This window comes from Lipophrys pholis (genome assembly GCF_963383615.2).
Source record: "Lipophrys pholis genome assembly, chromosome: 19".
Classification (NCBI taxonomy): Eukaryota; Metazoa; Chordata; class Actinopteri; order Blenniiformes; family Blenniidae; genus Lipophrys; species Lipophrys pholis.
In genome coordinates, this window is record NC_137647.1 from 25,891,971 (window position 1) to 25,906,192 (window position 14,222).

General features: G+C 43.8%; 1 protein-coding gene across 2 annotated transcripts in view; it reads right to left on the reverse strand.

Annotated features, from left to right (window-relative positions):
* rgs9a (regulator of G protein signaling 9a) overlaps nucleotides 1–14,222 on the reverse strand; it is a 38,390-nt gene that overhangs the window by 1,704 nt on the left and 22,464 nt on the right. The window contains exons 6-16 of one of the 2 annotated variants that reach the window (XM_080486907.1): nucleotides 13,615–13,673; nucleotides 13,215–13,291; nucleotides 7,777–7,858; nucleotides 7,630–7,689; nucleotides 7,141–7,170; nucleotides 6,984–7,045; nucleotides 5,131–5,244; nucleotides 4,816–4,931; nucleotides 4,530–4,617; nucleotides 1,216–1,354; nucleotides 940–1,022 (exon numbers count right to left, since the gene is read on the reverse strand). In XM_080486907.1, the coding sequence (XP_080343033.1) occupies nucleotides 940–1,022; nucleotides 1,216–1,354; nucleotides 4,530–4,617; nucleotides 4,816–4,931; nucleotides 5,131–5,244; nucleotides 6,984–7,045; nucleotides 7,141–7,170; nucleotides 7,630–7,689; nucleotides 7,777–7,858; nucleotides 13,215–13,291; nucleotides 13,615–13,673 (910 nt within the window). The remainder of the gene's footprint in view (nucleotides 1–939; nucleotides 1,023–1,215; nucleotides 1,355–4,529; nucleotides 4,618–4,815; nucleotides 4,932–5,130; nucleotides 5,245–6,983; nucleotides 7,046–7,140; nucleotides 7,171–7,629; nucleotides 7,690–7,776; nucleotides 7,859–13,214; nucleotides 13,292–13,614; nucleotides 13,674–14,222) is intronic. The other variant, XM_080486908.1, reaches the window with a different exon arrangement.

The window sequence follows — 14,222 nt, forward strand, 5'->3', positions numbered from 1 at the left end:
TCGGTCTGAAGGAAATATACACTGACTGTACCTGCATATAAGTCACAAGTACAGACAAACAGAATATATTATATATATACACTCCCATATACTTTCTCATGTGTTATGTATTTATTGAGCATAAACGTTAAATATTCAAAGTGCTGCTGTAGGTAGGAGGTGCTGTCTTGACTAATGCCTCCAAAAAGACTTGATTAGAATCAAACCCAAAGACAAATCAATGTCTGGTGATGTGGACATAGAGACAAAGACATCTGTAAGGACAATACATGAGTCCAGTTTGCTCTAGACCTGGAGGAGTGAGGATGTTCTGACTGTAAACAGCCGATGTGACGGGCAGGATTCAGGCTTCAGTTAGAGGAAGATGCTAAATAATCTGGATTTTAGTTGAATTTACATCAGTCAGTGGGAAGAAGAATCTCTGTAATCTGGAAATTAGTTGAAGTTACTTTAGTGGGCAGAAAATGCTCTATAATCTGGAAATTGGCGCTTTTTCAAAGAAACAATGTTGAAAAACAAAAACCAGTGGAAGCAGTGAAAGGCTGCGAATGCATCCCATTTCCACTGGACAATAATCCACTGGACAATAATCCACTGGACAATAATCCACTGGACAATAATCATAATAATAACATCTTTTTTAAACCACATCGAGATGCAGGGAAACGATTTTCTCCTGGCCAGGTAAAAAACGTTTTCCTGCATCTCCATGCCGTTTAAAAAAGAACTCCTACATGTAATGAGCATAATCCACCAGATAATAATAATACATTTGATTTGTAATGTACTTTTCATTTTGAAAGAATCTCTTATGTGCTACAAGCACACAGTAAAAAAGACACAGCACAAAGATTGTTTATCTGTACTTTGACTTGGAGGAGGATTTTGGAACGTTTTCTCATGACACAGCATAAATTTGAAATATGATGCGATACCAACCTAAAATTCTGAAGTTCGGGGTTGAGTGCCTTCTTTTGGATGTCTTTGTACACAGGTGACTTGAGATAACGGAAGAAGGTGTCCTGCAGGACAGAAGGTCATGGACACATTAATGACAGTATAAATACACCGCAGCTTTGATGTGTCGTCTCATGAGATGAATCCTGCTCATTCATCCTTTCACTCGGTCTGACATCTTCAAATGATGGATAAATGTCTTTGTTCTGCTGTTCAACAGTCCAAACAGGGACCTTATTGTGGAGTGAAAAGATGTACCTTCTTCATGAGCAGGAACACGTGGGTCTGAGCAGCTTCCAGCACGTAGCGATGAGGATGATCCAGACCTTTCACCGTCAGACCCATCGTCCTGCCATCAATGTTGATCCAGCGGGGGGCGCCGGGGGCCAGGAAAGTCCTGAAAAAGCCCTGCTCATTAATAAACCAATAAGATATCACACAGCTGAAAGCCATGAGAGGCCAGTGATAGCGTTCTCTTTATTATTGTGTCTGTTAGTTTCTTTGGTTCCATAGTGACTGACTGTGGTCACAAGCAGCTTTCTGCTGGCAGACACAGGCTGGGTCTGTCATCAAACCAACGTCCTACGGTTTCCTTTCTTCAGCCTTCTTTTGGTTCTTCTCAGTGGAAAGCACCTAGAAATGACTGTTGTATTTGAGGCTATATAAATAAAGTTGAATTAAATTGCTGAGGTGTTTCTCTCGTATTGCCCTCAGGTGTCATCACCTTATGGTTCCATGTGTTTCTGACCCCAATGGCGTCTTAATATTTATGACCTTGATCCAGGTTGGTGCTTTCAGTTCTACAGTATGTTGTGGCTGGTCCGATCATCATGTATTTTTAATATACCGTATTTTCACGACTATAAGGCGCACATAAAAGTCTTAGATTTTCTTCAAAATGTGCGGCACGCCCTATGGTGCAGTGCGCCCTATGGTGCAGTGCGCCCTATGGTGCAGTGCGCCCTATGGTGCAGTGCGCCCTATGGTGCAGTGCGCCCTATGGTGCAGTGCGCCCTATGGTGCAGTGCGCCCTATGGTGCAGTGCGCCCTATGTGTGTGTTGTTGTTGTAAAGCGGACGTAGTAGAGAACACCATGAGAACGTTAAAGGGGGAAGTGTGGGCGTGGATTGTATATAAATGAACGGGTATGTGCGTTCTGCAGAACATCGTTGTTTTAACAACCCTGAAAATGGCGAAGAGACACGCTTATGAAGCAGTTTAAACTGAAGGCCATCAGCTACGCGGAGGAACATGGAAATCGAGCAGCCGCGAGAGAATTTAAGATTAATGAATCGATGGTTCGCAAGTGGAGGAAGCTGGAAAACGAGCTCCGACAGGTGAAGAAGACGCAGCTGAGTTTCCGCGGACATCAGGCGAGGTGGCCCGAGTTGGAGGAAAGACTCGAGCAGTGGATCATCGCACAAAGAACGAGTGGGAGAAGCGTTTCCACGGTCACCATTCGACTAAAAGCAGTAACGCTAGCAGAAGAAATGAAAATTGAACATTTCCAAGGAGGTCCGTCTTGGTGCTTTCGTTTCATGAAACGGTGCCATTTTTCCATCCGGGCCAGAACTACGGTAGGGCAGCAACTTCCAGCGGATTATAATGAAAAGCTGGCCATCTTCCACTCCTACTGCAGCAAACACACCCAGCCCAGCCACATCACGAACATGGACCAGGTGCCGCTAACTTTCGACATCCCGGTGAGTCACACTGTGGAGAAGAAGGGGACCGGCACGGTAGCGAGACGCACAACGGGGCACGAAAAGTCTTCTTTTACTGTTGTGCTTAGCTGCCATGCTAATGGACAGAAACTGCCGCCTATGGTGATTTTTAAGAGAAAGACTTTGCCTAAAGAGAAGTTTCCATCAGGAGTCATCATTAAGGCAAATCAAAAGGGCTGGATGGATGAGGAAATGATGAAAGAGTGGCTGAGGGAGGTGTATGTAAGGAGAACAGGTGGTTTTTTCCACGCATCACCATCGCTGTTGATCTGTGACTCTATGCGTGCCCATCTCACAGCCGATGTGAAGAAACAAGTGAAGCAAATGAACTCTGAGCTTGCCGTCATTCCGGGAGGCCTGACAAAGGAACTCCAACCGCTGGACATCGGTGTGAACCGGCCGTTCAAAGTAAGGCTGCGAGCGGCGTGGGAGCGATGGATGACCGATGGAGACCACAGTTTCACTCAGAGTGGAAGGCAGCGCCGGGCGAGTTACGCCACAATTTGCAAATGGATTGTAGATGCTTGGGCGAGCGTGTCTGCTGGCTCTGTGGTTCCTGCTTCATTTCCAAGGAGCCGCACGGCCCAGAAGGTGACTCTGACAGTGGAGAACAGGAACCTGCTATGTTTGATGGAGATTCAGCGCAGCTGTTCAATTCAGAAACAGAGGACGAGGAGTTCGATGGGTTTGATTGATGACGATTACAGGTAAAAAAAATGTCAGTACTTTGTAATCAATACTTAAATAAAGCACAACCAAACTCAGTTTTGCTCCCGCTCTATTTTTAAATACGCACACTTGTATGCTTGTGTGCGTGTGTGTTGTTGTAATGCGGACACCATGAGAACGTTAAAGGGGGAAGTGTGGGCATGGAACCCGCGTCCTATGAGCAGGTGCGCCTTATGTGTGTGTTAAATGCAGTAATGGCACACATAACTGAGACTGCGCCTTTTAGTACGGTGCGCCTTTTGGTCGTGAAAATACGGTAATAGCCACGTATGTTTCCAGTCATAAGATGCTCTATAATCTGGATGTTAGAAGGGGAAGATGCTCTATAATCTGGATGTTAGAGGGGTGCTCTATAATCTGGATGTTAGAGCAGGAATATGCTCTATAATCTGGATGTTAGAAGGGGAATATGCTCTATAATCTGGATGTTAGAGGAGGAAGATGCGCTATAATCTGGATGTTAGAAGGGGAAGATGCTCTATAATCTGGATGTTAGAGGGGGTGCTCTATAATCTGGATGTTAGAGGGGTGCTCTATAATCTGGATGTTAGAGGGGGGATATGCTCTATAATCTGGATGTTAGAGGAGGAATATGCTCTATAATCTGGATGTTAGAAGGGGAAGTGTTTATTTAAAGATTCATGAACGAAGCAGAAACCAAACAATGCTTAATCCCACTGAGGGTTCTGGGACACTGGATCTGAGCCCAGATCAAGGTGTGAGCAAGCAGGTTCCACCAGTTGAGTGTTTGAACCCTGGTAGAATAGCAGAACACTCAGAAAGCCACACAGAGAACATACAAACTCCACACGATTTCCTGGCCTGGGCTCAAACTTGGGACATTGTCTCTCTGAGACAAGGGTGCTCCCCAGGACACCACTGGAACAGTGTGACACCAGCTGCTTCATCCATGATGGTGTCAGGACTGAACGGAGGATGATGATTTTCTTTATAACTTATGCAGATAAACCAGCTCTGATCAGTTCTGAATATTGTTTTTATTCTCAGGTCTGTTATGTCGGAGTTCCAGGTTCTGGAAACAGTTATTCCTGTGTGAACTGAAACCAATAGAAAAGAAAGAAATAAAAACAAATTGTCAAGTGGTCCACTTTTGCTTACTTGAAGATGGTCTCAGCTTTGGCTGACATGGAGGATGCAGTTCCCCACTTCAGTTCTTCAGCTGCTTCCCAAAAAGCCAAATTCTCACCTGGAGAAACACGAGAATTCAAGAGATCATTGCTTTGACTTACAATCTTTTCCTGTAGATTTGCTCTAAACTCAACTTTAGGTTCTTCTTGTACAAACATAACTATTTCCCCCCTGATCACTATGCAACAAAAAAACCTGAAGCAAAAAATAATCACAATTTAAATCATGAAATTTTCATTATATATATATATCGCACCGCTGAACTCCTTTTTGAGAAAGATCTTGAAGTCGTCTCGTCCTCTCAGGTCACTGAGCAGCTCAAACAGGCTGAAGGACCACCGCTCCACCCGCATCTTCGTGGGAAGGTCCACTCTGAGGGGGACAATCACCCATTGAGACTCTGCTGACATGATTGAAGCTTTAAGACAAACTGAGTGCTGCCGGCTTCATTCACTCATCTCACCCACAGGCTGTGAGGTTAAACATTTGCATTCCTTTATTCTCTATTCTTTATTCTTCTATGACCTTGACCTCCTCCTCATGAAGAGAACCCAGAAGGATTCCCTCTCACCTTCTCATGTTCAGAGTCCAGTAGGAATCTTCGTCCGTCTGCCAGGGGTTGCTGGGAGCACAGGGAGCCAGGAACGGATCGTGGTTTTTGTAGGTTGTGATGTACTTGACCAATCTGAAAAAACAAGTATTTTCAGAACATTTCCAGTACCTTAGACACAGCCGTGTCGGAAGCTGGTACTTTTGGTTCTTTTTAGTCCTGCAGGACAGCCTGCATGTTTTAATCCCAGTTTACTCCCACTCATGCCGCTTGGTGAGGTTTTCCATGAAGCTCAGGAATGGAGATTTGGGAAGTAGGTGGTCGGGTTGACAACTATCCTGGATCCATGTCCTCCACCGCAGGGCGCTGGAGACAATCCAAGCTGAACTGAATGTTTTACTCAGTGACATCAAACACAAACTAGAGAATTTAAATGAGGGTTTTTGTGCTTTGAGTTGTTAATGCAGGGATAACTTACCTCATAATGATCACTAGGTACCATGTCTGTAGTGCAGTCTGCACACGGGGCACCACATATGTTAGGTTGGCTATCGATAATGATTAATAATGATCAAAGATAGTTATTAATTATTTCATTGAAAATGTAATGTGATCTGTATCAGACACCTCGGAGCTCCACCTGTTTAACAGGACATGATAACCAGTTCAGTTCTATCAGCCTCATAAGATCTACCAAACTATTCATTTGGAATTTGAATTAATAGTAAAATTAATTACAATTATCAGAATTAACAGTAAAGCTCGAAGGATTTTGGAGTTCTTGACACAGAAGAGTCGACATTTCATTCACCTTTGTGCTCATTAATAAGACAGCAAGTATGATTCCAAAAATGATATTTATTTAGTTCCATGGGACTGCAGTGTCTGCAGGACCCCCTGCTGGGTGTGGAGCTCAGGCAGATTCCTGAATCACACTTCACATGTGGTCTTGTTAGATCCCAACATTTACATGAAGACAATCTGCTGGAAATGATGTCCTGTCCTGTCCTGTCCTGTCCTGTCCTGTCCTGTCCTGTCCTGTCCTGTCCTGTTTTGTCCTGTCCTGTCCTGTCCTGTCCTGTCCTGTCCTGTCCTGTCCTGTCTTGTCCTGTCCTGTCAGGTCATCTCTCAGCACAGTAACATATCTTTGCTAAAGGACCTGATTCACACCTGCTTCTAAACAGACGAAAATGTTTCACATTACAATTTGTGTTATTCTGTGGTGTTGTTGTGTTAGTTTGTGTTGTTGTGTGTTAGTTTGTGTTGTTGTGTGTCACTGTGTGTGTTAGTTTGTGTTGTTGTGTGTCACTGTGTGTGTTAGTGTGTGTTAGTTTGTGTTATTGTGTGTTAGTTTGTGTGGTTGTGTGTCACTGTGTGTGTTAGTTTGTGTTGTTGTGTGTCACTGTGTGTGTTAGTTTGTGTTGTTGTGTGTTAGTTTGTGTTGTTGTGTGTCACTGTGTGTGTTAGTTTGTGTTGTTGTGTGTCACTGTGTGTGTTAGTTTGTGTTGTTGTGTGTTAGTTTGTGTTGTTGTGTGTCACTGTGTGTGTTAGTTTGTGTTGTTGTGTGTTAATTTGTGTTGTTGTGTGTCACTGTGTGTGTTAGTGTGTGTTAGTTTGTGTTGTTGTGTGTCACTGTGTGTGTTAGTTTGTGTTGTTGTGTGTTAGTTTGTGTTGTTGTGTGTCACTGTGTGTGTTAGTTTGTGTTGTTGTGTGTTAGTTTGTGTTGTTGTGTGTCACTGTGTGTGTTAGTTTGTGTTGTTGTGTGTTAGTTTGTGTTGTTGTGTGTCACTGTGTGTGTTAGTTTGTGTTGTTGTGTGTCACTGTGTGTTATTATCGACATGACACAGAACTGATAACACAACAAATAAACTTACGCTCCAATTGACACACTTGATTTGACCTTTGACCTCATGATGGCTTGTTGATAAAACATGTTCTGGAAAACATAAAGTACACAGGATAATGAATACATTTCATGTTTCCTTTGCTTCAGTACAAAGTTCATATCAGTGAAAAAGGAAACGGACTCACTCTGCGTCTGAACTGGTCAAAAGAGATTTTCTGAGGAAAGAAGACGACAATGTGAACTTTAATCCACCAACTGGATGTGATGTGATGCTGAGCCACAGAAACACTTCATGAAGGAATGAATCTGCCTCATAAATAATTAAAGGAATAAAGAAATGGAGGATGTTTTGACTTTGGACTGCGGAAAATAAATCTGTCATCATTAAATATTCAGTGAGAATGAGTCCAAACCAGATTTTTAAGAATGCAGACCCTGGTTCTGTTTCTCCAGACTTCATCTTCAACTCAATGCTGGTTAATCTCCTTTATGTCTTAAATATACAAATATTGTGGATAATTCCTGATATTTAATGTCTGTTACGTCTGAAACAAGGATATTGGTTCGTTAAAGGGCAACAGCTGCGGGCAATGTGTCACGTATAGTTACATTTAGAGCCGTTATATCTTCATCACAGTGAGATGATCTGATGAGAATTATTATTAACGTGTTACCTCAGTGGTGGGATCAACAAGTCGATCTGGCCCAGAGTCCAGAGCAGTGTGAGTACGACGCTGAACACGGTCGAAAACACATGAAGTAGAAATGAACTTCAACCGTCAACAGTCACATTTTATTATATAAGAAGAACAGAGACTCACCGGAGGTCTGTTCACTATCCAGTAGGCTCTCTCCTGGCAGTCAAACACCACACGGTCTGGCTTCTTCCTCTCCTTCCTCACCCTGACACACACACACACACACACACACACACACACACACACACACACACACACACACACACACACACACACACACACACACACACACACACACACACACACACACACACACACACACACACACACACACACATACACACACACAGAGACGAGGCAGAGGAAAAGTAACTCAGACAGAGAGAGAGACGGCATGCATGGGCCAGCACACACTCATGCTCACACTCACAGTTCACCAGAGGACACCTTTCCTTGACCCCTGGATGAGGTCACGGGGTTAAGGAAAGGTGTCTGTCTCCAGTCTCTGGGGACGTCTGTTCTGGTCCAGCTGCTTTTATTAGGATTTACAGTTATAAGGTAGAAACATACTAAACTGTCTGAACACGGGAACAACTCCAGTGAGTCTCTGGGAAAGTCTGATGCAAAAAACTAACTGCAGTTGAGATGATTGACCAACGGTTACATGTAAAATACAGAAATTATAGATTTTATATGACTTATTTTGTTATTATTATACATATGTGATACGTGATACAGTTTAGTATATTTTTACGTTATGGCTGTAAATCCTGGTAAAAGCTGCTCGCGGTACGGTCATGCGCTCTGGACGCTCTGGAGCTGGAGACAGACGACCTCCTCCACCCTCCTCCTCCACCTCTAGTGACTGAAGATAAAACATAAAGTCATTTTACAGTCCCTGTTCCAATATGTAATTTATACATTTAATAAGCAGATAAAACTGAACTTTATCGTTCTGCTGTGTCTCCAACAAAATGTCTCCTTCCTCTCCGACACTCTGACACACGGTGGCGTCACGACCATGAGGCTGTTTTAGTGTTCAGTGGTGAGCTGGGGTGCTGCTCCCATGATGTCACTCTCCTCTATGAAGTCACTCTCTTCTGACCCCCATGATGTCACTCTCCTCTATGATGTCACTCTCTTCTGACCCCCATGATGTCACTCTGCTCCATGAGGTCACCCTCCTCTATGATGTCACTCTCCTCTATGATGTCACTCTCCTCCATGATGTCACTCTCCCCAATGATGTCACTCTCCTCCATGATGTCACTCTCCCCAATGATGTCACTCTCCTCCATGATGTCACTCTCCCCCATGATGTCACTCTCCTCTATGATGTCACTCTCCTCCATGATGTCACTCTCCCCAATGATGTCACTCTCCTCCATGATGTCACTCTCCCCAATGATGTCACTCTCCTCCATGATGTCACTCTCCCCCATGATGTCACTCTCCTCCATGATGTCACTCTCCCCAATGATGTCACTCTCCTCCATGATGTCACTCTCCCCCATGATGTCACTCTCCTCCATGATGTCACCCTCCTCCATGATGTCACTCTCCTCCATGATGTCACTCTCCCCCATGATGTCACTCTCCTCCATGATGTCACCCTCCTCTATGATGTCACTCTCCTCCATGATGCCACCCTCCTCTATGATGTCACCCTCCTCTATGATGTCACTCTCCTTCATGATGTCACTCTCCTCCACGATGTCACTCTCCTCTATGATGTCACTCTCCTCTGACCCCACGATGTCACTCTGCTCCATGATGTCACTCTCCCCCATGATGTCACTCTCCTTCATGATGTCACTCTCCCCATGATGTCACTCTCCTCTGACCTCCATAATGTCACTCTCCTCCATGATGTCACTCTCCCCCATGATGTCACTCTCCTTCATGATGTCACTCTCCCCATGATGTCACTCTCCTCTGACCTCCATAATGTCACTCTCCTCCATGATGTCACTCTCCTTCATGATGTCACTCTCCTCTGACCTCCATGATGTCACTCTCCCCATGATGTCACTCTCCTCCATGATGTCACTCTCCTTCATGATGTCACTCTCCTCCATGATGTCACTCTCCTCTGACCCCACGATGTCACTCTCCTCCATGATGTCACTCTCCTCTGACCTCCATGATGTCACTCTCCCCCATGATGTCACTCTCCCCCATGATGTCACTCTCCTCTGTCCTCCATGATGTCACTCTCCTCTGACCTCCACGATGTCACTCTCCTCCATGATGTCACTCTCCTCTGTCCTCCATGATGTCACTCTCCTCTGACCTCCATGATGTCACTCTCCTCCATGATGTCACTCTCCTCTGACCTCCATGATGTCACTCTCCTCCATGATGTCACTCTCCTTCATGATGTCACTCTCCTCCATGATGTCACTCTCCTCCAGTCACTCTCCCCATGATGTCACTCTCCCCATGATGTCACTCTCCTCTGTCCTCCACCTTCATATCAGACTCCTCTCCTCCACCTCTACAGTCACTGATCTCTCTCAGACTCTCACACTATTTCCAGTGACGATGAGCTGCTGATCACTTGTTTCTTTTATTAGTGATTCCACTAGTGTGACACCAGATAATATCTTCTCCTGACCTCCACCTCCTCCATCACTATTTCTCTCTCAGTAAAATTCCTTTACTTGGTCTTTTCTGAGGCTGATTGAGATGTAAAAATATTGACGAGGCCCTTTGCATTGAGCATTTGTGGTAGAAAGTGGGCGTGTTGAGGGCGGGGCCTGAACGGTCAACCTTCCAGGTGGACTGGATCTAGAAAAGGAAAGAGTGTGCAGATGTGCGTACACACTGTTTTATTGATTCAAATTATTTTTGCAGCACGCCATTTTCAGCTTTTGGGCGCACGTACATTTTTATTAGGAATCCTACGTAAGGTTTTATAAACGAGGCCCTGGGCAGTATACCGCGGCTTTCAGGGGTGCTCACCTCCAGGGGGTGGGGGGTCAAAACGCATTCATGATACAGGCCTACTTGTCTTCCCCACTGGCTTCATAGTGCAGCAGACAACCCAAACAATCGTGCATTTTGTGGTGCAAGCATGAAATTTGGTACGCTTATAGCCAAAAGCAGTTGAAAAACATTTGGATATGGAGCCATCATAAATTTCAAAATGGCTGCCAGCAACAACTGTTTTCTTATGACTGATATATATAATATGATGTCTCAGGCGTATTTACTATACAGAGTACTTGGTAAATGTCTTTAGGATAATAGAAAAAATTTCATTTAATTTTCAAGATGGCCACCATTTGTCAAGATGGCCGCCATCACTTCTGTGACAGTCTGATATGGGTGTCGAATCAGTCATTGTTTCTTGGAAAATGACTGATTGTGCAGAATTCAAATTTTGAACTTGGAAATTGGTCAGAAGCTTCCTTCTACAAAACAACTGATGACAACAGTTTTCGCAACTGTTGACCACTGGTGTCCTATGACCACTGTTTATTTCAAGATGGCCGCCATATGGCCGAAATCTAAATTATAACAGCCAAGAGTTAAATAACACAAGTGAAGAAATGTTGGACATAAATCTGACAACAGATGCAGCTCCAATGCAATGGTGACAGATAAGTCGTTAGTGGACACTGATATTCTATCACAAAAAGTGCAGTTTCAGATAGAATCAGGTCAAAGTGCAACACACTGACTCTGGACTGCTATCAGTCACTTGACCACACCGGTGAGCTGAAGACCTGGAAAAGAGTGATCAGAACCTACTCAAACCACAAAATAAAGCCCGTTGCAGCAGTTGACCTCCCACTGCACCACAGAGAGCGCAAGGCCAAGGCTGAGTTTGAAATAGTGGATATTGCGCAGGAGAATGTGCTCAGTGGCACAACAGCAGAGGCCTCAGGTCTGATTGTGAGACTGGACTCTATACAAGACAAAGATGATTATATTGCCACAAAGACAAGTGCACCTGCTGGTCTAGCAAACCTCCCGGAGCTGATGAGCCCCACAGAAGCACTGGCAGGTAAATACTCTATAAAGACTGACCCTGAAGCAAAACCTGTCGCTCATCTTGTGCACCGACAACCTCAACCGCACTCAAAGCCAAAATCATTGAAAAGCTCTTGCACTATTCTTCTCAGATTGTTTTTATGACTGAGAAAGGGGGATGTAATGTATACACGATTACCATATATGCTCAGAGCCATCTCCTCCATGTCTCCTCGTACCTACAACAAGTAGGTACATTACAGACCATCAGAATTAGAAAAGGTCCAGACCACCAGAGATCCCGTCCTCAGTACCATCATATCCAACACAGTGCTGAATATTAATACTACAGTTTATAGACATTACCTTCAGACAGAATCCTCCACAGACCTGGATCAGCTTCTGTTGCTGCTCCTCAGAGTCCCCCAACTTATCTTTATTAGGAAATCCCAAACGTATGAGGTTTCTCTGTTTGAAATTGAGCGGCTGTCTGATTTAAAGTGACGTTTAAGACGTCACCGGTGAGGACAAGAACTGCATGCAGGCCGGCAACTTTATGAAAGTAAAAGAGTGGAGATTCACCCTCGTGCACTAATAAAAATAAATTAAAATTGCCCAATTTTCAGGACGTACCTGAAAACAAACAAAAAAAGGAAAAAACAGGAAAAAACAGCATTTTACCAATATTTTAGAGACCCCCCCAAAATTTCACAAATCATGTTTTAAGGGGGGCTCCTGTCTCATTAAGGGGGGCTGAGCGCCCCCCCGTAGTTCGCACCCTGAATAAATCTGAAAGATACTTCAGATAATTCATTGGTTAAAATGGAAAGCAGTCAAGATGATGGTTGTAATCCAGATTGTCTGGCTGGCCAGCAGGATTTTCCTCCTTATGTCTTTACTCATCAGTTGAAAATGAACAGAAACTTCATTTAAATTTTTGTTATCAGTCATTTTCAAATTTCTGTTCTCGTCATAAATTAGTCACGGAAAAAAGGCTCGTCAAAGAAAAACTTTGGTTTAAATTTTAGTTGACAATATCAACACTGGTGTCATGACATTTCTGTGTCCTGATGTGCTTCAGATGCCAACATTAGCAGAGGGACGTGTTTGAGACAACACTGGAAGGACACATGTCAAGTCTGAGGAAAGACTGTTGGAGGAAGCAGGGATTAAATATTTTATATATTACAAAATTTATATATTTTAAAAAAATAATAATGTAAACTATTGTCACAAGAGTTCATGTTCACTAATGTAAAGCATTACTTTAAGCAGGAGTGTCAAACATATCGTTCACAGTGTCAGAACTGGACCACAAGACCGTGGTATCACAAAGACATAGAAATAACCAAACGTAACATATTGGCTTCATGTGGCCTCTGAAATAGAATCAGTGTGACATGGCTGACATAGAGGAAGGAAAGACTCCTGTACCTCTGGACAGAGTCAACTGTTAATCCCAGAGGAGATGTCAGCCACTCCCCTTTCTTTGCTTTAATAACAGTGAACTGTCCAACCAAGGACAGAAAGTTCTCTAAACTAATTTGAAATAATAACTCTCAGGTTATTATGGCTTCACCCACTTGTGTTGTTCACTGGCTTGTGTCACAATGAAGTCCCACTTGTGGTTGAGCCATTCATGGAGGTGGTTGTAGTGTGCCTGTCAGAAACACAGTGACAGTACAACTGTAAAACCTCACAGAACACCAGTACACAAAAACAAGAAGCCGCATGTTTGAAATGGAGGTTTTTCATAATTTGGCCCTAGAATGTGATCTGATCTCAGTCACAACAAACATGTTTCATCATTTAAAGTTCTGCTGGAAGTCAGAAGACCAAATTAAATATGGATAAGTAACCAATACTTTGCAGCTTTTGAAGGACTTCTTTGTATTTTGAGTTTTTTCAACATTACTTTTGCTTATATTTGAGTAGAAATTAAGAAATGGAACAGAAGTTTTATTTGAACGCTCGTCTTCGTACCTGTTCGTAGGCTTCCAGCATGCCTTTCTTACGGATGTTCCTCTTTGCCAGGTAGATCGCTAAAATGACACAATACTCAGTTACTAAAAACTACTAGAAACAACACAAGCATGGATACCAAGGAGCACTATTATTTTACTGAACAAATTATTTAACATTCACATATCTTTATGCAAAGGTTTATATTTTCTTCTTTTTTTGGGGGTGAAACATTATGTCATGTTCATTGGTGCAAAATATCCATCCCTCCATCCCTCCATCCCTCCATTCATCCATCCATCCATCCATCCATCCATCCCTCCATCCCTCCCTCCATCCATCCATCCCTCCATCCAGCCATCCCTCCCTCCATTCATCCCTCCATCCATCCCTCCATCCATCCATCCATCCCTCCATCCATCCCTCCATCCATCCTTCCATCCATCCCTCCATCCATCCATCCCTCCATCCCTCCATCCATCCATCCATCCCTCCATCCATCCCTCCCTCCATCCATCCCTCCATCCCTCCATCCATCCATCCATCCCTCCATCCATCCATCCATCCATCCATCCATCCCTCCATCCATCCCTCCATCCATCCTTCCATCCATCCCTCCATCCATCCAT